This window comes from Erigeron canadensis, chromosome 6, assembly GCF_010389155.1.
Source record: "Erigeron canadensis isolate Cc75 chromosome 6, C_canadensis_v1, whole genome shotgun sequence".
In the NCBI taxonomy this organism is placed as follows: domain Eukaryota; kingdom Viridiplantae; phylum Streptophyta; class Magnoliopsida; order Asterales; family Asteraceae; genus Erigeron; species Erigeron canadensis.
In genome coordinates, this window is record NC_057766.1 from 39,717,853 (window position 1) to 39,743,176 (window position 25,324).

General features: G+C 34.6%; 2 protein-coding genes across 2 annotated transcripts; one reads left to right on the forward strand and one right to left on the reverse strand.

The window, feature by feature from the left end:
- LOC122603217 (calcium-binding mitochondrial carrier protein SCaMC-1) lies at positions 1-5,224 on the forward strand. Its single transcript, XM_043775864.1, has 8 exons — positions 1-101; positions 392-1,555; positions 2,732-3,149; positions 3,225-3,369; positions 3,855-3,970; positions 4,048-4,126; positions 4,255-4,488; positions 4,661-5,224. The coding sequence occupies exons 2-8, from the start codon at positions 394-396 to the stop codon at positions 5,009-5,011; spliced, it is 2,505 nt and encodes an 834-aa protein (XP_043631799.1). The 5' UTR covers positions 1-101; positions 392-393; the 3' UTR covers positions 5,012-5,224.
- A 4,962-nt stretch (positions 5,225-10,186) lies between these two features.
- On the reverse strand, positions 10,187-10,769 carry LOC122602618. The gene is made up of 2 exons (XM_043775214.1): positions 10,696-10,769; positions 10,187-10,592 (listed from the first exon to the last, which is right to left on the reverse strand). Exons 1-2 carry the CDS (start codon positions 10,723-10,725, stop codon positions 10,233-10,235), a joined length of 390 nt encoding a protein of 129 aa, XP_043631149.1. The 5' UTR covers positions 10,726-10,769; the 3' UTR covers positions 10,187-10,232.
- Positions 10,770-25,324: the final 14,555 nt, after the last annotated feature.

Below are 25,324 nucleotides of genomic sequence, written 5' to 3' on the forward strand. Positions count from 1 at the left end.
ACCTATACATACATACATACATCCATATCCATATCTATATATCCATATATATATAAATGCATATCGTTCACCTTTCATCCATTCTTTCCTAATTTTATCAGGTAAACTTTCCAAATCAGTAGATCATTATTTCATGAAATACTAATAATTATTAATTTAATATATATATATACACAAATACTGATGATTTTAACTTGACTGTACAGTAGAATTATATATACAGATTAATTATAAGTGATTAACTGCCAAGGACAAACTTGATTTTTGTATTTGTTTTATTTTTTTTGGCTGTATGATGTTGTGTTATTTTTTACATGCTGTTTGATGGATGAAATTAGGGTTTTTTGTTTATGATTTGGAAATTAGGGTTTGACTTGTTATTGTTATCCAGTGATGAAGAATGTGAAAGGAAATGATCCTTTGGAATCGTTTTATAGCTCGATTGAGCACGTAAAGAACGCTTTTGGACCGATAGAAACTAGTTTTAGGAAAGCTGCAAAGGATTTTGAACATAGGTGGCCCAAGGGTAATGGACATAAAACGAGTGAATTGGACGTAGGAGATAGGAGTAAGGTAGAAGTGTTTGATGTGGTTAGGAGTGATAGGAAGAAGGGGTTGTCGATTAAGGTCCCGTTTAAGACGTTTTTGGGGATTTTTGATGGCGGTGACAAGGATCGGAAGGTTGGTGTGACGAAGAAAGAATTGGATGTACAGGACTGGAATAAAGAAGATGGGACTTGTATTAATTGTATGCAATTTGCGGTTACTTGGTCTTTGATTGTTAGTAGTTTTGTTCAAGCAGTTCCGGCCCCATTTAGGAACGGTAAAAAGAAGCTACAAAAAAGGAATTGTAAACATATGCATGTAAATGAGTATAAGTCAAAGAGTTCTAGAGATAGAAGTGGATTAATGTCTAAAAGGGTATTTCCAGAAAGTGCTTCTGATGATGGAAAGCGGATGAAATTGGAAAAAGAAAATGAAAAGGAGTTACTTTTCGTGCCATTTGAGGAAAATTTGAAGATGAAAGGTGGAAATGGTTTGTCGCTTGAGCATTTTATTGGGTTTGTACTTGACCAGGTTGCTCAAAATATACACAAGTTGGAGTTGGGTGTCCAAGAATTTGGAAGTGAGAAATGTGAGTTATCTGCAGTTCCTCCTACTACTGGCCAAATTGATCATTTGAAGGCTGTCGGTAGTCTTATTGAAGGTACAAAAGCAGATCTTAGTGGGTTTTTAGGAAATTTGAAGTTTGCGAGAGTTGGAGGTGTTCCGCCAGGTATTGTTGACATGAGTTCTCCCGTTAAGGATGACAGTGATGATACTGTTACCTCAAATGTTACAGAAGAGAATGTTAGTAGTTTTCCACAGAAGATGGCTAATGGTTTGTTCAGTATCCCTTTATCAAATGTTGAGCGATTGAGGTCCACCTTGTCCACAGTTTCATTGACTGAACTAATTGAGCTTGTACCCCAGTTAGGACGGTCAACAAAAGACCATCCTGATAAGAAGAAACTTTTCTCTGTTCAGGATTTCTTCAGATACACAGAGTCAGAAGGTATGTCATCTATTTAACAACTATGATGACTAGACTCTTATATTATAAATCATATAGCATGCGATTGGTAATATAATTACCGTACTTCGACTACTTACTGAGCATCAAAATACCTCCGTGTATTATTTAAACATACATGAATCTATTTAATACCGATCTCGAATTAGATTTTAGTAGGCCATCTAAGCTCTGATTTAAGGTGTAATATTCATTTTAGCATAAACATTCACTTATAGTCCTTTCTTCCATATCCTGACTTGACTCTCAGGAGTGAGTTGACTATTTCCACCCTTACATCATCAGAATTATCAAACATCCACTCAATCGCCTACTGGAAATTGCCACCATATTAAATCATTAACTAACATACTTTTAATAGAAAAGGATTTTACCTCTTCGTATCAATATTGGGGATTTGATCAATTTCTATATGGTCAAGTTTCGGTGTTTGAAAGTAACAAGTGGGCATGTAAAATTTAGAGAGAACATGACAAGATTGTTTGGCCCTACATCTTTCCTGTGGTGTCTTTTATAAATGGAAGCTTTTAGCACTATGGTAGAATTTTAAAGTAATTGTTTCACCTGATCATTGACTCTCTTTCTGGGTATAAGTTTCATTTAATGTCAGTTTGCAATTGCCTACATCTGTAGCAAGATCATGTTATACCATATTGAAAATATATTCAAGGTTGTAAATATTGCTTTCGGTATCGTTTCGGCCGACCCCAGATAAGCAATATATCGGGGATATATCGGATACCCTAAATTGTAAAGGAGTATATCTAAAATTTATATATGTACTAACAATATATACAATTTGACATAAGTTTACATATCTTCCAAAAAAAAAGAGTGAAGAGAAAGGAGTGAATGGAACTATGGAAGTCAGAAACCCTAATTTTTGTTTTAGCCCATTTTTAGAAAGAAAAAAATAAAAGGTCAATTTTTTTATGCCCGGCCGATATTGACCGATAAGTACCGAGTTTGACCAAGCGAGAAGTTGGCTCGATAACCCACTTTTCGTATCAGTTAAGGCCGATATCCGATATATCGGCCGATATTTGCAACACTGATTATATTAAAACCCGTCACTTGGTTCTTAATGGTTGGTAGTATTTTGTATATATGATGTGTTTTCAGTTGATCCCTTTAAAAGGAACCCCTTTATATGTTCAGGAAGGAGATTTTTTGAGGAGTTGGATAGAGATGGCGACGGGGAAGTAACTTTAGAAGATCTTGAGATTGCTATTAGAAAGAGAAAGCTTCCTCGGAGATATGCTCATGAATTAATGCGTCGCACTAGACGGCACTTATTTTCTAAATCATTTGGTTGGAAACAGTTTTTGTCATTGATGGAGCAGAAGGAACCAACTATCCTTAGAGCTTATACCAGTCTCTGTTTAACCAAGTCTGGGACATTGCAGAAGAGTGAAATCTTGGCATCATTGAAGAATGCAGGACTTCCTGCAAATGAAGATAATGCAGTTGCCATGATGCGGTTTCTCAAGTCGGACACTGAAGAATCTATTTCTTATGGACATTTTAGAAACTTTATGCTACTTCTCCCGTCTGACCAACTTCAAGAGGATCCGCGGTATATATGGTGCTGATTGTTCGTTGTACCTTATATCGTTTACTTAATGTTTTTTGACATTTGTAAAAATTACAGGAACTTATGGTTTCAAGCTGCTACCGTTGTAGCAGTGGCACCTCCTGTGGAAGTACATGCTGGAAGTGTTCTAAAATCTGCATTGGCAGGTGGTCTTGCTTGTGCGTTGTCTACATCTGTAATGCACCCTATTGACACAATAAAGGTAAGTTCTTAGTTTTTAAAAAGTTATGACATCTTTGATAGGGAGAAGTTGAAACATAGAGAAGTGGTCTCTCGACTCGGTATGGTTTTCTGAGAAATGCAATTCCATGTGTTTTGATTTCTCTCTTTTTGGTGAAGAAAACATTTCTTTAGAGTCTGGACTTTTGATAGGGAGAAGTTGAAACAAAGGGAACATTTGGGGAATTAATTTTTACGAATTTTCTCATTTTGTTAAGTAATTTCTCACATCTACTTCATTTCATTTATCTCTACTTCTCTGTATGAGACATTTTACAGACTATAGTTGATCTGTTCAACCATAAATTTCCTGTTTTGGTTTGTGAGAATTCAATTTGTATCATTTTTTAACTCGAAAGTTGGTTGAATTTCAAATAGAAATATACCTTTTGATATAGAACTAAAATATCCATGTGGCATCCAACAGACATTCCTCTTGTATCTGACAGTAGGAAATTGTATTGTCAGACTCGAGTACAAGCATCAACCCTTAGTTTCCCAGAAATGATTGCGAAACTTCCGGAAGTTGGATTTCGAGGAGTATATAGAGGCTCAATTCCTGCAATTATAGGCCAATTTTCAAGGTTTACATTCTTCTCACTTTGTTGTTTTTGTCGTTTTCTGAACATAAAACTCATTTTGTTATTCTATATTGATGCAGCCATGGGTTACGGACTGGAATCTTTGAAGCAAGTAAGATCGTGTTGATAAATGTTGCTCCGACACTGCCAGACCTACAGGTAACCACTATATCATAAAGCTACCTTGAGTAATATCGGCAGTTTCATATTTAAAAAATATATGCACTATAACATGCTTATTATTACGGAAATTGCATAATGTGACGCGTGTTCTTTTGATGCTTCAGGTCCAGTCTTTAGCATCGTTCTGTAGCACTGTTTTGGGGACAGCAGTTAGAATTCCATGTGAAGTGTTGAAACAAAGGTTGCAGGCAGGTATATTTAACAATGTGGGGGAGGCGATCATCTGTACATGGCAACAAGATGGTCTCAAAGGCTTCTTCCGTGGGACCGGTGCCACTCTTTGTCGGGAGGTCCCATTCTATGTTGCAGGCATGGGACTTTATGGAGAGTCGAAAAAGGTTTTTTTTTTTTTTCACAGCTTAAGATATATGTTTACATTTTAAGAGAGGATTAATATGTGTCTTGACGACCTTACATGAACAGGATCAGTTCTATAGGCTCGTACCTCTGTATCCTTGATTCCTATCAAGATAACAAGTGCCTTGACATTCCAATTATACATCTTTTCAGGTTGCCCAGCAGTTTCTGGGACGTGAACTTGAACCGTGGGAGACAATTGCAGTCGGGGCTCTATCTGGTGGTCTTGCTGCAGTCACAACGACACCTTTTGATGTGATGAAAACTAGAATGATGACTGCACCTCAGGGGCGACCCATTTCCATGTCAATGATTGCATTATCCATTCTACGTCATGAAGGCCCACTGGGATTATTCAAAGGGGCTATACCTAGGTTTTTTTGGATTGCTCCACTTGGTGCTATGAACTTTGCAGGCTATGAACTCATGAAAAATGCCATATCCAAAACCGAAGAGCAGCAAACTCTAGAGCAGCAATCTGCGGATCAGCTTTCGCAGAAGTAGCAAGTTATTCTGGTAAGAGTTCTTTTTTATTTGTAGTGATGGCATGTGAACGCTACAAGGAAGTTTTGAAAGTTTTCCATGTTTAAGTGGCGATATGTGCTACAGATTTTATTTGCCGACATATCCGTGCTGTTTTGGACATTCAGTCAATTTAAAGATGTTATGAGCTACTACTCATTTCATGCAAATAGCAATGCCCATTCTTGTTATGCATTTTACACTTTCAACTCACATAGATATATCATAATGGGAACAAATTCTGTCGATATTTTTTAATTTGTTCCAACTACAGTAATGCCATTGAATGTTATATGGGCCAAACTCCAGCTTATATAATAATAACTAGATGTGTATCCTATTTTGGCCGTGTACGGTGTACCAGACTTTCTTTAATAATCAAGTCGACATATGTACAGCTTTTCATTTGGCGTATCCAAAATTATAGCGTATGGCCTTGAATGGTTGAGTTAATCCTTATGAGTTCTATCTTAAGAAACAAATTCATGTATTGCAATGGCACACTCAAATATTAGTGACACTTCACCAAAACGCATATCCGTTTTCACTGAATTGACAGACCAACTGAACTGTGTGTTTATTATTGTATTTCTGTGGGCTGTGCCACTTAATGACGAATTAGGAAGGTATTGTTTATGATCTATGTTTGTGAAAGTCAAGTTCATATCATATCATCTTACTACCTGAATGGTCATTTTACCAAATCTGTGATTCAATTATTTGACTTGAAATACTTGTTCATTATCGGTTATCCGTATTGATCACAACTAAATTATGATTTGAAATGTTCAATATGGGTTATCCAACGTAGAAGATATCTATGTAATGTAATGCTATAATGATAACAACATCATGCATTTTGCTTATTTGCATGCTTCTGAGTTCTGTCTGCTAACATCAATACATAATGATTTGAATCGGGAAATATCGAACTAAAACTAAAAGTTGTCTAACTTCCACATATAGTGGGACACCACCAGGTCAACGGTCAACCCCACCAGGTTATTAGCGGCGATGTCGCCGCTAATAGTGGGACCCCCGACACGTCCGTCGACTGATGCCAGACAAACGCTGCCACGTCAGTTTGCAGCGTCAGTCTGCAGCGTTTGTCTGGCATCAGATATCGGGAATGGTTTATGACATATCGGGAATGGTTCTTTGACATAGTTCAATAGGATCAAAAGATGTTAGTGCATAGGAATCAACGATTTTGACGTAGTTCAATAGGATCAAAAGATGTTAGTACATAGGAATCATCGATTTCAAAACTATATATATATGGAATGTCCAACTACATGTATACTTGAAAAAAGCAGCAACTAATAACATATTCAATACCCTAAAGTCGTGCTTTTCCTACTGAATTATTGTGTATTTCGAAAAAAAATTTCAAACATACGAATCATCGTTTTCATTACATATTTGTAGTTGCTGGTATTGTGTATGGTTTTCAATCTTAGTGTTTATATATATATATGTATTATGAATATAGATATAGATATTATACGTATGTGTAAATATATATACATATATATATATATATATAGTATGGACACCATTAATAGTTAATGTGGTTGATGTTTACTTGAATTGTTTCAGATGGATAGTTTGGAGGATATTTGGGCAGACCCAGAAAACGTACGTATTGAAGTGTCGGATAATGTGTTTGAGCAACCTGATGTAGATGGTGAATATGAATGCGAAGCTGGGGACTTCGAAATTGACGAGGTGTTCGGTTCCTTTGAAGAATTAACGGAGTGGGCTCAAAGAACAGCAATGGATTTGGGTTATGTTCTAGTCTTACGCCGAACGAACAAAAACTCAAAAGAGGTGGTCAATAAAGTGACACTTATATGTCACCACGGTGGAGCGCGCGATGCAAGGTTAATTGGCCCACCCAAACGGTCCAGTAAGATAGGTTGTCCCTTCACTTTAATAGGCCGCCCTGGGCGTGATGGTGGTTGGAGGTTAACCGTCAAGGATTGGAGACACAATCATGATCCAACTACCGATCTGCAAGGGAATGCATACGCCAGACGGATGACGGATGAAGAAAAGGAATATGGGGGGACCCAATCGGATCGCGGTTTGTACCCACATCAGATCCTGGTAAACCTCAAACTTGAATTTCCTGGAAACCTGACTCGGAAAGGAGACATTACCAACTTCCTGAAAGCGAGACGGAGGTAAAAACATTAAATATTATATTGTACTACGTTGTTGGAATTGACTTATTTACTTTACGTTGGTCAATTTTCGCAGGTAATGTTCTCACTGTTGCAGGAGAAAAGGTACTTTTAGCAGTTCACCACAAATAACAAAAATGGACGCTTGGAGAACCTGTTTTTCATTCATCCAACATCAATGACCCTATGGCGCGCATTCCCCTGGGTTATTGAAATAGACTCCACGTACAAAACCAACATCTATAACATGCCGCTAGTTGAAATCGTCGGCGTGACTTCAACGGGGAAGACCTTCAGTTTAGCGTATGCGTTTATCGTAAACAAGCGGGAGGCGAATTATCAATGGGTGTTATGATATCTCAAGTCCACCCTTGCTGATAGCTTTGCCGTTCGTGTCGTTCTTAATGACAGGGAGCTGGCCCTGATGAGAGCTTTGAAGGTTGTTATGCCGGAAGTGAAACAACAACTGTGTAGGTACCATATATGGCAAAACATAATGAAGCACTGCGAACCGGCATTGCGAATGAAGAAAGATGTTAACATTGACAGGCTTAACGACTGGTGGAAAAAAGTCTATCAATCTCGGACTTTTGACGAGTTTAAGTCTAACGAAAAGGAGTTAAAGAAAAAACTTGCAGGTTTCCCAGGCGTCTACAAGTACCTGACCGATAATTGGTTGGCCCCATACCGAGAGCAGTTTGTGTCCTGTTGGGTCGATGAACACCTCAACTACCAAAACCACACCACAAACAGAGTCGAGGCCGAACACCACTTACTGAAGGAAGAATTGAGGGGGAAATGCACATTTAATAGAATCCTACAATGTGTTGATTCTGTCTTGATCGCTCAAGAAACATAAATAAGGGGCCAACTAGGGTATAACAACGCGACCCGGAAGGGGAAACATAATTACAACTATATGAAGGACCTGTTGGGAAAGGTTTCACTTAAAGCTTTGGACATCATGGCTGATGAAATCGTACGCTTAGACAAAGTCCTTAAAAGACATGTAAAAAAATGCGGGTGCAAGGTTCAGTCCAGTTGCGGGCTACCATGTGCTTGCAAGATTGCCGAGTACATGCAGCGCGGTTAGTACGATTTATTACTTGTATTTTTTCCATCAAAAGGACATAATTTCGTACACTTATTTATATCAAAAAAATACAGGAACTCGTATACAGCCTCATGTCATAGACCCGTTTTGGAGAAAGCTTGACTTAACACCGTGGACATGCGTAGAAGACGAAGACGAAGAAGACGATGTCCATATAGTTGTTGAGGGTCTTACGAATTTCTTGGATCAGCAACCCAAGGCCCAAAAGAAACATTGGTTGTCAAAAATTAAAGACATGTTTAAGCCCGGTAAGACATAAGTGAAAGATCCTCTTGTTCAAAAGACCACACGCGGTAGACTAGTCGGCTCGAAACAAAAACCGCCAAAGGTAAACATAATACATCAAAAAAAATATTTGTGTAATCCAATAAATACAGTATATATAACTACCTCAGTTTAGGACACTGATTCTAAATAATGCCCCAGGTGCCTGATCTCAACAAAAACTCACCTGGGCTTCGAAAATCCAAGTCTAGTCGACCGAGGGAATACAAGGTACCAGATTTGAACAAACCCCCACCTGTGCAGCCCGCCAGACACAGTATGTACGAGGCGTCCCAGTCCTGTCGTTATCCCGAGAAACGAAACTTGTTCGAGGATCAATCCCACCCTGAATCAGAATGGGTCAAAGATAAACCTGACATTTTTGGAAACCTGCACCCATATCCAGGTCTAGATGATATATATACTTTCGGGGAGCCGTCCCAATCCTACGGGGTCGGGGAAACACCATATGTATTACAAAAATTATATGGATTCGGCGAAACGTCCCAAGAACATTGGCTCAACTATGACCAGCCATTTTCCAACTTAGTTGATGACATCTTCGGACCACCATGAACACAACCTACAAATGCACCCATATATGAAACAACGCAGGAGCTGGTGTCAGATCCAGAGTCAGAGGCACCGTCTTTGGCCAGTTGGGTTGGGTATGTTGCGGAACCGTATAATGCCAGTCTTTCCCAAAATTACGCTTGGGTACTAGGTGAGATACCATCGTATTTAAGGCCGTACGTTGTAGGCGCACAAAATGTCAAAGGAGACGGTAACTGTGGATTTCGAGCTACCGCTGTAGCTTTGGGGCTAGATGAGGAGGTGGGTGCAGAGTGGGTTCTTACGCAGATGCTCGCGGAGTATGAATCTGACCTCGATGGATACATGCAAATGTTTGGGCAAACAGAGGGCAACCGAATGTTGTCGGCGCTGCGAACCTCTTATTATGGAAGAAGCAGGCCCAGAGATCATTGGATGAGTAAAGTGTAGTTCCATATCCTCCTAGCCAATAAGCTGGGTATAATAGTCAACTGCGTTAGCCTACGTGACCCCCGCACAGTATTTCCGATGCATCACGGCTTAGATCAACTATTATTCAAACAACCCATAAGTATTGCTCTCATAAACGACGAAACCCATTTTGTTGCAGTGAAATTAGCAGGCGACTACCCAATGGCTTACAAGAATCCGGAATGGGAATTTCACGCAACCGATCCGGCACGTCGACTAGCATTAACGTACGCAAATCAAGAAGATGCGTATCAAAATTGGTTGTACGCAAACATACCAAGAGTACCACCAGACCCTCCTATTGTAATAAATGATTAAACTAGTTCAATGTTTTATATAGGTTGTTTGTATGTATACTTTTTTTATTGTATATATTTTTTATGTATTTAAGTTGTTGTTGTTCCAAAACAAGTTTCTATCAACAATTTTGCATACTTTTCTATTGTACGTACATTGATTTTATAATAGACTCAAAAAGTTGATACCAATAATTTTTTTAGCAACAAATGTATAAAAACAAAAAAAATACAAATGATTATATCACGCAAATCAAGATTACAAAAGGAAATCACACTTCAGTTAAACGATGAATACAAACAATAAAAAAAAGGAAAAACTAATCACGTTCATCATCACTATCACTATCACTATCACTACCCAACCGCTGTGTGGGGGCCCGTGACGTGCTAGGCCCAGCATGGGATGATGACGTGCTAGGTCCGGCCTCAAATGATGACTTGCTCCAAGGGCTACCCTGCGCGAACATATCATTGACGTTAAAGGACGGTGACTGCTGGGCTGGGAAGGGTTGCTCTATATCCTCTGGGAGGGGGACATTCAGTCCACGTGTTCCCCTAACCACACGCCCAACCACACGAGTATGTCCCGATCGGGTCCCTAAAGCGTCCACATACGTCTGCGTAGGCGGGGTATTGGGCACTTGGGAAAGTCTTTGGTGGGTATCAAGAAGCCGCTCCTGTAGCACATGAAAATTAAGTTAATAATAACTCAAAATTAGTTATACTTAATATAAATATACAAAAAAAATATTTTTTTTCCGGATTTGTGCAAGATCTTACATAAATGGGCCTAACTGCGTCCTGCACCATCCCATCTCGTCTCGTGTGGGTCCGCAAATAAAACTCAGGCGGCTCCTCACGTCGCCCATCATTATCTTCCTGTATATACATTAATCAAAGTTATATATTTGTATGTGTATCTCTGTATACATATATGTTTACATACGTGGATATAAATAATTACGTATAACTTACAGCGTAACGCCATTCACGCTGAGCGTATGACTGCCGACCGTGAGTACTGACAAAATTATTTTGTTGCTGCCTGTTTGTCGTGTTTCTTTGGGCAGCAATCATCCGGGGCTCGCTGGTCCAGTAACCCAGTAGATAACTCCACACCTGTTGAGGCATCCCGTACGGAGGTTGACCCTCCAGTTCTGCCAGCCTCTGGGACCCACCCCTGTCAGTGAACCAAGTCTTCTTGAATTTTGCTTTTTTATCCCTGTAGATCTTCAGGGCATCCTGACGAATCATCCTGGTCACGGCCTCTCGTAACGGGTGATTTTCTGGGTGACCTAGATATGGTTCTAAGTAGAACCGTCTCTGCAATAGTACCAAGTAATAGTTAGCATCTACTATATTTTTTAAATGACGTATTTAAATAGTAAAAAAAGATAGCTTTATACCATAAGCCAGTTAGTAAGTCCATCCTTGATGGGCTGGGGCACCTGATCCCACGACTCGTAATTATGTGGGACGGTAGCGACATAGGTCCCCAAATAGCTCTTGTACCACTTGGCGTGGTCCCCGATTGCCTGCCACCTACTAAGATCGTTATTTAACATAAGCAAGATTCGGCGTCCCGAATTCTGAAACTCGCGCTCCAGATCGTTGTTAGCGGCAGCAGCTCTCCCTGTGCTAATACCTGTAAAACAAAATAAAATAACAAATATATATATATATATATACATATGTACCATATATTTATATGCAACGTACATTAATATATACTTACCACATGTACGCCTACAACCCCATTCGGGATTCCACCCCCAATTTGGAGGGTCGTTGCCACCATCTCCGCCGTGAAGTGCAGCTATTTTAACCTACATCAGCCGTCCCAATTTATAAAATAACATAAACAAACATAAAAGTCATAAAAAAGGTGCGACCTAAATTAACATATTTTGGACACAAAATTGGACACAAAATTGTTTTCCAAAATTATTATACCTAGAATGACCACTTTTTTGCAACTTTTTTTCAAACCTTCGTTTATAACATTAATACTAACCTAATAACAACTATATTAACAATTACAATCATACTAAAAAGTGTTTTCTAAGAATCATATTTTGAACTATAATAAACAATAATTATAACTACAAATGTTTTCTTAAAAATTTATGAATTTCTAGAAATCATATCATTCCTAACTATAATAACATAAGTAATCTTTCCTAACTATAATATTATAACATTTCTATAACTAATACTTTCTAACATATATTTACTAACACTTGTTCCTAACATATATTTTATATAACATTAAACTATAACATTTATATAACTAATATTTTTTAACACATATTTTCTAACACATATTTTTTCTAACTTTTTTTTTCAACATATATTTTCTAACAAAAATATATATAAATTCTATAACTAATAATTTCTATAAGATATATTAAAATAAAAACAAGTATTTAAAAGGTAAATGAGTGTTACCTCGTCTGAAAAATGGTTTACCGGAAAAAAGAGTAGAACAAATAACGGATGGCTGGCTGAAAAAAATATTAGTCGCCGGAAAACGATTTCGCCGGAGTAAACTGGAAAACTTTCAAATCTGTTTTCCCGTATATCAGTGGTGGAAAATAGGTTCCCCGCAAAACTGGTACGCCGGAAAATATAATCGCCGGAAAAATGTCGCCGCTAAAAAAAAGCCTGACAATGGACTCCGGGAAGCCGGAAAAGGTAGGTCGTGTAAAAAAGAACGTTAATAACGATGATGAGGGGATAGATGGCCGGATTTGTGAGTTATACTAATGAGAAGAAAGGATTTTCTGGAGAAATTAAAAGATTTTACGGAGAAGACGAACGAATGTGAAGAAGAGAGAGCTGCCTTGTTTATAACGACGTGGGGGGACCCACTATTTGCTGCGACGTCGCCGCTAATAGTGGGGTCCACACCCACGTGATTCGGTCGCTTACAGGCGTTGACTGACAGATAATAGTGGGTGGTCGGGTTACAACTTTTTCCCTGGTCGGGTTACGCGCTTCGTATAATTATTGTATATTATTATATTTATATAAGACAAATCATGGGTGACAACACTGTCATAAAAAGGTAAACAATCAATGTTCTTAGGCTGAAAAGTGAACTATTGTAAACGTCTAATAAACTTTTTGACTGGTAATTAAAGATCTATTTTTAATTGAAAAAACCCATCAGTAATCTAGAATCAGTTTAGGTTTTTTTTAACAACTAATTTCGTTAACCAAGATGGCAGCAAAAGATAAACTATATCACATCAATAAGTCAAAATTCAAACAAATAGGGTTGACGCATTAGTAAGGTTTTTAATTTTAGAATAATTTATTTTGAGTTTTGGTTTCACTTTTCACATTTGTGATGATAGATTAATAGGATGTTTTCGAAAATTTTGATTTTCATATGAGGTGTAATTTAAATAGAAGTACAATAGTGTGTCGTTCTAAAATAAAATATGTAAATGTTCAAATGAGCACCAACCTTTCCAATCTATAAAAGATAAATTTGATCTGATTTTGGTTAATAGAAAAAAGGTAGACCGAATGTTTCCCATAGAAAACCCGGAGTTTTAAGTAACGTGATCAAAGATATATCTAATTCTAGCTTATTAAAGTTAGTTCTAAAAAATATTAATAATTTTATAAAATATTATACAATTGACTATTTAATAAAAAACTTTCTAAACAAAAAATTAATTTTGGTTTATAAAATATTAATATTATTCTATAAAAAATTATTGTTTTATAAAAAATAGTATGTTTTATATAAATTCTTTTATTTTGTAAAAAAAACATTAATATCATTATTAAAAAAAAAGGGTTGTAAACGGTTCGGTTAGCTTAAAATTTGTAACCGTTTTTCGGGTTTTAGTTCAATTTAGTTAGAAATTTTGAATCGTTAATTTCAGTTACCCGAAAAAGTTAGTTAATTTCGGTTCTATTTTTGGTAAACCATTTATTAAAGTTATGCTAATATAAAGTTTAAGTTTTCAATTACAATAGTTAATTTATATTGTATTAATTAACTTTTCCACGTAAATTAGTTATTTAACTACATTAATATTTTGTTTTATAATTAAATATACATTACTATACATCTAATTTTGAATTGCTTTTTTCTAACTCTATATTTATGTAATGCAAGTTTTCATCTAACAATATCATGATTAATTACTTAAAATATTTTCTATATGATATTACTAATAAATTTGATAAATATTTTAAACAAAGTTAACAATTTTTTTTTAAATAGAGTATATGTAAGGAAATTACTTAGAATATTCAAAACAAATTATAGGCTGTGAATGAAAGTTAGTAAAATTGTTAATATTTTAGGTAACAAATACAAAAAACTAGGTATATAGATATTTAAAGATGTATTCATGTAATTCATATATGTGTAAATATACATATATGATTATATGTAGGCATATATCAAAATGCGGTTGGTTCGGTTAACCACGGTTAATGAATATTGAAAATCGTAACCGAACAATTACACATCGGGTTTTTTATTTTCCGTTTTTTCGGGTTTCGGTTTTTTTCCGGTTTCGAATCACGTGGTTCGGAGCGGTTTCCCGGTTCATTTCTTACCCCCCTAAAATATATATATATATATATATATTAACTTTTTTTATTATTACTATTATTATTATTATTATTATTATTATTATTTTTATTATGAATCCAATCCATTAAGATTTCAATTTCATAAAATTCTAATTACTTCGACATATTTCATTTCTTTTAAAAGAAATTTACGAACCAAACGTACTTAAAGGGTTTCCTTTACACACGTCCTCCGTTATGGATTTTTGCGCACAAATATCAAAGTGATTGTTCATTTTAATGGTTAAGAAACATTTAACTAAGAATTTAATTACAAGGATTTTGAAGGATGTGACTATTGGAGATATATGTAGTGTTGTTTCTTTCTTAGTACAAGTGGCTCATTCGAAAATTCTTGTACAGTACAATAATCCTTGAGTGATTACACTTTTTAAATATTGGTCTTTGGTTTGATATTTCTTTTTATTGATATCTATCGAATATGTGTTTAGCCCAAATACATATAGATAATGCTAAGTAAATTTGAATGTAGATATATGATACTGAACTCCAGTCAATCAATTAGCCATTCTCTTTAAACGCACATGTGATGATTTGAACAATTTAATTGTTTACATCAGTTATTCTTTACATCAGTTAGATATGTGTCCCATATTACAACTTCTAGTAAAAAATAAATCTTACTTTATAGTCTCTTCTAGACTTAAAATAATGAGAGCATACAATATATGGTTTTATAAACTGATCAATTGTTTCGACTTTCAAGTTTGACATTGCATTTTGTGTCCAAATTTAATAAAATATATTGAATTGATATTCTTGTTTCAGAATATACTGCATTATTAACTTAGTGTTATATTAAATCCCCATATGGTGTTGTACATGCAATATTATATAGTTTCAGAACATATTATACTCAATATAATCATAATTGGTTGCAAACTTAGAAATTGTGTCTCATACAAAATTAAAATAGCTTACATGTTTACACATTTATAAAGCTGGAAGGTTCCAAGGTCTGTATGATATGACATATGTTGTCGACGATTCAATAATAAGTAAAAGAATCATTCACCCAACTTCTAGAATTAAGATTTTTGATATGAATGTTGATATATGTTTGCTGATGAAATACGAATATGAAAGTAAACTTAAAACTTAATCTATTCTTAAACTTTGTATCAAATGTTATATAACATACAAAAAAAAAAGTTGAAGTCAAAAGTTTTTATGACCAGGAGGATAATCCTTTTTATTAAAAAAAAAGAAAAGAAAAAGAAACAGTTTTTTTTTTTATAATCTAGAATAAAAATGAACAGCTTTATTAAACGAAGAGGGTTAATAACTTCCGTTTACCTTATAGAGGAAGAGAAAAGTATTATTTAATTTTTGAATGAAAAATTTGGCTAAACCTCATACTTTTTTATATACCTAACTCCAATTTAAGAGAAAACTTAATATGGGAAAACTCATATCTCCATTATAGATAGCATTTTGCTCATACCAAAATTTGAACCTTATACATCTCACTCTCAAGCTTCACCATATACCAATACATCTCAAAATACCACACTTGTTAGCATAAGATGCTAATCTTGATAGGATAATTTCATGAACCAATATGATCAATTAAACTTCACTAATTTATGTGGTTCTCCATTGTAAATTCACATCTTTTCCTTCTATATAAATAGAAAAAAGTTTCACTAAATGTTTAATTTAAACAAAGATAGTATACTTCGTAAATTTCAACTTAGACAAATCTGACTAGTTTTATTTTCTATTGAGCTAATTACAAAAATCGTTCTTGTCGTGCACTTTCACTTGCAGTTTTCGTTCCTGTTTAATAAATTACGGTTTTAGTCCAAAAAATTTCGTTCCTTCAACACTTTTGGTCCTGAGCATTAACGCCTGTTTAATATGTCATCAGATGCCAGACACATAATGAGTAATTTCGTCTTCTAATGACACTAGGACCAAAAGTGTGGTCTTTTTCTTACTATAAGATCAAGGTCGGTGGCGACCAATCTAGTGAGTAAGCTAGATTGCTATATATATAATTTTTGGATTCTTTTTGTATATATAAATAGATAGATGATAGATAGACAGATATACAAAACAAATATGTTGTTGATTTGTTGTTGTTGATGATCTTTTAAATTCTGGAATTTTTTTTTATTAAATATGCTATTATTATTTTTTGTATGACTTGTTGATTTTTTTTGTGTATTTTTAAATCTGATGATGATGATAATAAGATCTGGATTTCCTATTATATATACGTAGACTATAGATATAAAAATTAATTACATTTTTGGTCCTATGGTAAGAAAAAGACCACATTTTTTATCCTTGTGTAACTAAAAGTCAAAATTACCCATTATGTGACTAGCATGTGATGACACATTAAACGAACGTTAATGCTCAAGACCAAAAGTGTTGATGGGACAAAGTTTTGTGGATTAAAACTGTAATTTATTAAACTTAGGGATGAAAGCTGCAAGTGAAGGTACACGACAGAGACGATTTTTGTAATTAACTCTTTTCTATTTGTTGGTTAAACTATTTCAACATGTAAGTAAAAATTAACTTGGTGCATTAGAATTTATACATTACTATCGAGAAATTTAAAGAGTGATTTTTTAATATATAATGTATTAATTTTTAAGTATGTAATAAGTTGTTATTGATAACTTTTAAAGTTGTTATTTATTTTTTTAAAAACTTTTTTTATTATTTTCATTGAAACGGTATTAAAACTAATTTGTATTTTAAAAATAAAACTTAGTTAAATCTTCATAATTTAAAAAAGAAAAAGTCAAAACACAACATACATTCTTAATCAATTTTAATTTTCCATTTCAATATGTTTTTTAAGTCATTTGTCCGAAAAACAAGTCTTTGCTCCATGTGAAATGTTCTTCCTATGTTACAAGTCTATAACATACATTATAAACCAACATGATCACCTATAATAGTTGCAAATTTCTTTTAATTTAATTAACATTTGATTGAGTTTCCCCCCTTAGATTCCTGGATGATAGGGTTTACCTTAAATGATTTATAATGGGGAAACGATGACGCTATAATATGGAGTCGGTTAAGACAATGTATGCTAGACCTTCCATTATTCACGAGTAACTCACCCATTTCAAAAATAATAAGATACTTTTATACCTGCCTAATTCTAAATAAATAAACAAAAATTGATCGGCAGCAACTAGAGTTTCTTTATGTTGAGACCCTTTTTTTTTGTAAGAACTATGAGAACTCTTAAAATATGTATTTGTTCACATATTTTTTGTTCATTCACATGTGAAATAATATAAAAATATATGTTATAGAAGAAACTTTAAAAAAAAACCTTTAAAATAGTTTTCTGTGAACTTGTGAATGAATTTGTTCACTTTTTTGTTCGCATGTGATAAACGGCTATATATAATGTTTTGAAAAAAAAAATTCTTCTACAACATATGTTTTTATGATGTTTTACATGTGAATAAATAAAAAAAACATGTGATCCAATATGAAATTTAAGATTCTTACAATTCTTATAAAAAAAAATGAATTTTCAAAATAAGGATATATATATATATATATATATATACCTGCACGATTCATCGATTTAAGTTTTCATACCAAGATAACTGGTTTAGCTAATCACTATCAACCTAAAGAATCTATGAGACCAAAGTCAAACAGAATGAGTACCTTATCAAAATCTGATATCAATATGACATTATCAATACATATATATTTTATTTCCTTTAGATAATTATGTGTGGAAATTCAAACTAAAATCTTGGTTGCTATAGGAGGGGAACCGTTGGAACCACGTTAGTGTGACCGTCACTGATCATGTATCATTTCTGATATGATAATTGACGATAACTGAAATCCCTATGTCTAAGTAAATATATGATGGGCGCATTTACTCTTAGAGACGTAGTATAGGGTTTCCCATTAGGTGATTGTAACTAAGAAAACTAATGGTACACACATTAAACACCAGAAGGGTTGAATGTGTAAATACTAAAGGGTTGAATGTGTAATTACTCTCATTATAAATAGAGGGTAATTAACCCTAAGTTAAGGTTAATCCCAACACACATAATACCCTAACTTTCGTGTGTGTATTCCTCTCTAATTCGTGCATCATGTTCCAGCCGAATTTATCATACCATTATTACTCAATCACCTTGTTATGGGAACCCGAAATAAATAGCAATTATGCTTTATGCTCTTACAAGTTCCACAGGACGATTAGGGATATTTTATCACTCGAATCGAATCATGTTTATTCCAACATGTGGTATCAGATCCAGGTTACGAACAATAAGTCGTGATTCGGTTCGAATTTGATGAATTTCACGAACTAAAAATCTGCAGATTATGAACTTCGTGTTGACGTCATCACGAGTTCGTGATGACATCATCACGAACTAAAGCCCACTTCGTGCTGACATCATCCTCGCACTGACGTCATCCTCGTGCTGACGTCATCATGGCTTCTGCAGCTCTCGGGCTTACGTCATCACGAATTCGCGCTTACGTCATCGCGAACTTATGCTTATGTCACCACGAACTTTAGCTTAATTTCATACACGATTTACTGAAAAACCCATGCTTACGTTATCACGAGTTTATGACTTCTTCGTGCTGACATCATCATGGATTTATGACATCTTCGTGCTTACTACTCACGACTTACATGATGTTTACGTGCCTATGTCATCACGACTTACTGATGTCCTCGTGCTTACATTATCATGAGCTATTAGATGACTTCGTGCTTATGTTATCATGAGTTATTACTTAAGTTCGTATTATACTGAAGATGATTTTAGCTGATGAATGAGTTCGTGCTTACTGTTATACCCTATAGTTTTGTGGCTGAATTTGTCCCTAATTTTTCAAAAACAATTTTTTCTAAGACATTTTTGCCATAGGACTTTAAGGGTGAAATTTTGTGGTCACGCTGATCCCAGCCAGGGGCTCTGCCCCTTGGACCTCGCTTCGAAGGGCGTTGCCCCCGGACCCCCGTAAAGTGTGGGGGCTTCGCACTAATGTACATGGTTTTATCATTTGTGACCAAAGGTCAAATGTGATTCTCATGGTGCTATCGCTCTTTTCTTGTGGCATAATGAACACTTAGTATATTGATTCTGCCCAAAGGTGATTCAATATTCTTTGTGTGCTAAAAAAGGATTATCTTCATGCATAATATACACAGTTCTTGATTTTGTGTCCAAAGGTCAAAAGATAAGCGTTGTGTTGCATGACCTAATGCTCATTTGTACTTAGATATTAGTTACTTCTGCCCAAAGGTGATGTAAATTCTAAGTAGAGCCTTATTTTAACTTATTGTTTAGGTGTTTACAATAGGTTTACTTATCACTGGTTTCATTAATATAATGGTCTTAGTCTCATTATGTTTAGGAACATTACTTTAGCCTCTTACGTATTCTAGGCATTACTTTAAGTTCTATTACTTTTAGAGACGTTACTTAGTTTGCCTTAGTTATCTAATTATGTCATTATGAGGAACATTATTATTAGCCCTTATGTATTTTAGGCATTACTCTAGTTCCATTATTATTAGACATTACTTGGTTTGCCTTAGATAGCTGATTATGTCACTATAATCTTATTGCCCTTAGTTTTAGGCATTACTTTAATAATCTTCTATTACTTATATCATAAATTGACATCCTTCTTATTTCCACTGTAGTACCTAACTTAGGCATTAAGTCACTTATTGATGCAAACTTTGCTTTATGAAAGGATTAATTACCTCTAACTCTAAAGATGCTAGACCTTGACTATGTCATTCGCCATAATGAACCCACTGCTATTACTGCTAACTTTTCCGCAGCTCAGAAAGCGAATTTTAAGAAAGTGGGATAGGGCGAATCACTTGTCACTAATGATGGTCAAGAACTTCATTGTAGTATCTGAGGGAATGTATAAAGCATATGCAAGTAGCTTAAGAATTAAGGAAATAACAATATTTGTTAACACATAATGAAGATGACTGACATGACTCATAAGCTTAAGAGTCCTAAAATGGAAGTCTTTGACAATTTTCTTGTGCATTTTCTAATGACCCCATTGCATGCTCATTTTGACACCTTCAAAAAATTAACTTTAGCGCTATGATGGATAAATGGTCGATGAGTGAACTAAATGCAATATGTGTGCAAGAAAATGGTCGTCTTAAGTTGGGCCAACCTAAAGTGTTCACCTTACTACCACTGCTAATTCCATTAAGAGGAAAGATATGACAATAATAATACTGCAAATAAAGTTCAAAAGGCTAATCATGGTGTTTTTGCCTCTAGCTTTAAGTCCTTGACTAGCAATCCTAACTGCAAATTCTCATTGTGCCCAGGTTGCCTTAATTTCAAGGAACTGCTAGCTAAGAAAGGTAACTTATTTCATGTAATATTTGATTCCTTTATGTTTGATGTATCTATTAATACATGTGTGAGTGTAACTAGTTCTATGGTTCATGTGATTAACTCAACATAAGCATTCCACACAATTCAGAAGCTATCAAATGACCAAAGAAAGCTTAGAGTTGGAAGGGTTGATCTCTTATATGTCGAAACCATGGAGACTTATGATTTACATATAAACACCTGAAAGTGTATTAGACTAGCGGATACCTTATGTGTATCGACAATTTCTTGGAACCTTGTATCTATTTCTCTAGTTTAAGACCTTGAAAGTTATTTAATAATTCATGGTTACGACGAGATTGCCATTACTCATAATAATGAAATTCTTGGTCATAGTTTCTTTGATGAATTGTTGTGTAAGTTAGAACTAGATCATAATTTCTCACAGTCTTTGTTGTCTCCTAATATTGATGACATGACTAAAACAAAGACAAAATCACCTAAATAATTAAAGAATTCCTCCATAATGTGGCATAAACATCTTGGCCACATCTCATGAGTTTGCATGATACGACTCATAAAGGATGAAATATTACATTCTCTTGACTTTTGTCATTTTAAAACATGTATTCAATGGCTTAAGGGATTAAGAAAGGAGCCACTAGAAGTTCCAACTTGTTGGAAATAATTCACTCTAATGTTAGTGGCCCCTATCCCGCATCCATGCATCATTTATTAGAATCATTAACATTTATTCACATTATATGCACCTATGTCTGATCTGAACCCTTAGAGACTTTTATTGATCTTAAAACTTTGTTTTTTTTTAAAAACCAACTTGTTCATAAAATAAAAGTTGTGAGATCAGATATAGGAGGTGAGTATTATGGTTGACATATTGATATTGGTTAAGCTCTTAATCCTTTCCATAACTTTTGAAAGGAACAAGACATAAGTAACCAATATACCATGTTTGGTTATCCTCAACGAAATTATGTTGCTAAAAGGAGAAGTAGAACCTTAATGGACATGGTGAAAAGTATGTTTGTCAACACTAACTTACCTACTTTCCTTTGGACTGGGGCCTTACGCACAACTGTTCATATACTCAATAAGAGTTCCATTAGAATCTGTCTTAAGACTCCTGGACAGAAAGGAAACTGAGTCTGAACTTTACTTGTTTCTTTATCGGTTATTAGTTTTATTGTCTTTCCTACTCTACTAGCATTATTGACACGCAGTATGTCACATTTCATGAGAAGTAAGAGATCAGTGGGAGCACGACAAATCATAACTTAAGATTTGTAGGAAGTACAAGAAGCGGGGGGAACCACTCGTCGGTTATTGTTACTCCTCCGATAACTCCTCTTATACCCAATGCTGCTCCTAATATCACTGATCCACTTTCTCCTAATTAAAATTAAAAACCTAATCCTCTTAATCAGGATACTACTAATGTTAAAGCATCTTATTAATAATGCTAAAGCATCTTCCTTACTGAACCTGAAAATCAACTCAGGAGATCATCTAGGTCACGCAAGACCATAACTTTGATGATTTCATTATTTAACTGAAGTTGAGGACATTGGAAAGCTTATTGATCCTACCTCTTATTCAGAAGCCATTAATAGCGATCATGCCACTTAGTGGAATGAAGCCATAATTTGAGAGCTTAATTCCATATAGCATAATGACGTTTGGGACTTGGTTGAATTTCCTGAAGAATCCAAACCTGTAGGTTGTAAATGGATCTTCATAACCAAATTAGACCCAAATAGGAACGTCAAACGCTATAAGGCCATAACTAGTTGCGAAGAGCTTTACTCAAAAGGAAGGAATCGATTATCAAAAGACCTTATTGACTGTCTCATATAGATTCCTTAAGGATCATCATGGCATTCATAACTTATTATGATTTAGAGTTACATTAGATGGATGTCAAGACCACTTTCCTAAATGGAAACTTGCAATAAGACGGATACATGTGAACCTGAAGTTCCATAAAGTAAATAGCACATGATCTGCAAGTTGAATAAGTCCATATATGGGTTGAAGCAAGCATCACTAAAATGGTACTTTAAGTTTAATGAAGTCATAAGAGGACAAGACTTCCTAAAAAAATCAAGTGGATTAATGCACCTATCTCAAGATCAGTGGGAGTAAATTTACAATCCTTGTTTTGCATGTGAATGATATTATACTTGCAAATGACAACTTGGATATGTTGCATGAGTCGAAGCGTTTACTTTTCGCAGAATGTCGACATAAAAGATCTCGGTGATGCCTTTAATGTCACATGTATTGAAATACATCGAGATAGGCGTAATGATGTTCTAGTTCTTTCTCAAAAGACTTATATTGAACACATCTTGGAACGCAATAACTTGCAACACTACACACCTACTATAGATCTATTAGTAAAAGGAGACGTATGTGATTGTTTCCGAAGTCCGAACATTAAGATTAATAAGTAGCAAATGAGGATGATACCTTACTCGTAAGTAGTTGGGAGCATTATGTACGCTCAGGTCTGTAATCTTCCAGATATCACTCATATTTCCGGTATGCTTAGGAGTTAAGTATATACTCCCGGATTAGCATATTGGAAAATGGCTAAAAAGGTTCTACGATATCTGCAAAGGACCAAAGACTACATATTAACTTATAGAAGAGGTGACAACTTAGAAGTAGTGGGATGTTCTAATTCCAATAAGAAATCTACTTCTGAATGTATATTTATGGTTAGCTGGCAAACCTATCTTTTGACGGAGTCATAAGTAGAAACTGACTGCAACGTCTACCATGATGGCTGAACGTTCATAATTTCATGTCATGAGATGTTGTTAAAGAACCTGGTCAGTAGACTCGAAAGTCGTCAACTTTATTACTAGACCATTGAAGTTTTACTGTGATAACTCAGCTACCGTAATTTTTGAACAATAACAGTTCAACTGGTGCTGAGATGTATCTCGATACAAAGTATCTGTTTTACGTGAACGGATTGAGGAGAATGTTCTTTGTATTGAGTACATAAGTACACATAAATATGCTAATGGATCCAATGACCGAAGGTCTTCCTCCTAAAATCTTCGTAGGACACGTGTCGAAGATGAGGCTTACTAAAAGACCCATTATGATAGCATGTTGTACTTATTGGTCATTATTATTATGTTAATGAAAATTTTTCCTCCTTATTCAGATTTTGTTTGTCTATTAGTTATACTTCGAGCTCATAACAATGTAAAGACATTATATAACAAAATTTGTCTTAGTCAATTGATCATTGCTTATTAGTTTTAAATTTGAGTCACAGTTTGACTAGTGGGGGTCCTGAGTTGATGTTCTTCTCTACGACTATACTTATTGGCTATGATTTCGGTTTAAAACAAAATGAGTATTATTCCGGAAATTATTTGAATACTCATAGATAAATGATCGCTTGGTCAAGTGGGAGAATGTTGAAACCACGTTAGTGTGACCGTCACTGATCATGTATCATTCCTGATATGATAATTGACGAATCCCTATGTCTAAGTAAATATATGATGGACGTATTTACTCTTAAAGACGTACTATAGGGTTTCCCGTTAGGTGATTGTAACTAAGAGGACTAATGGTACAGACATTAAACACCATAAAGGTTGAATGTTTAAATACTAAAGGGTTGAATGTGTAATTACTCTCATTATAAATAGAGGGTAATTAACCCTAAGTTAAGGTTAATCTCAACACACATAATACCCTAATTTTCGTGTGTGTATTCCTCTCTAATTCGTGCATCATGTTTCAGCCGAATTTATCATCCCATTTTTACTCAATCACCTTGTTATGGGAATCCGAAATCAATAGCAATTATGCTTTATGCTCTTATAGGTTCCACAGGACGATTAAGAATGTTTTATCACTCGAATCAAATCATGTTTGTTCCAACAGGAACGACTTATTTGTTCTTCTGATAAATTCCACAAGTGCCACATCCAATTATCCCAAAAACTATGACTTATTAAGAAAAGGCTAATATCGTTATATTCATTGTAAGTTAAATCAAAAGTGTAAATTAAAGATATGTGTTTTCAATTTTTTACATCTCATTTTGTAATCTATTTGTAGGTTTGATTTAAGCTCTAGATTAAAAATGTCCTCCACTATAAGATTTATAGTCATACATTCAAAATTTGATCATTTTGACTGTTTTTACTCTTTTATATCTTATATAAATAAAACAAAATTATTTTTAAAACTTTTTTTTCCTATGTGGCATGCCGATATTTTCTCTTAATCTATTTTATACAAATTTATGATGTCATAATTATTTTTCTTTATTTTCAAAAATCTATTTTTTTATATTAGACCCTATGTTATTTATTTTTTTACATATTATTTTTGTAACTTTAAAAACTTTTTTTTTAATATTAGGCCCTATGTTATTTATTTTTCTACATTTTTTT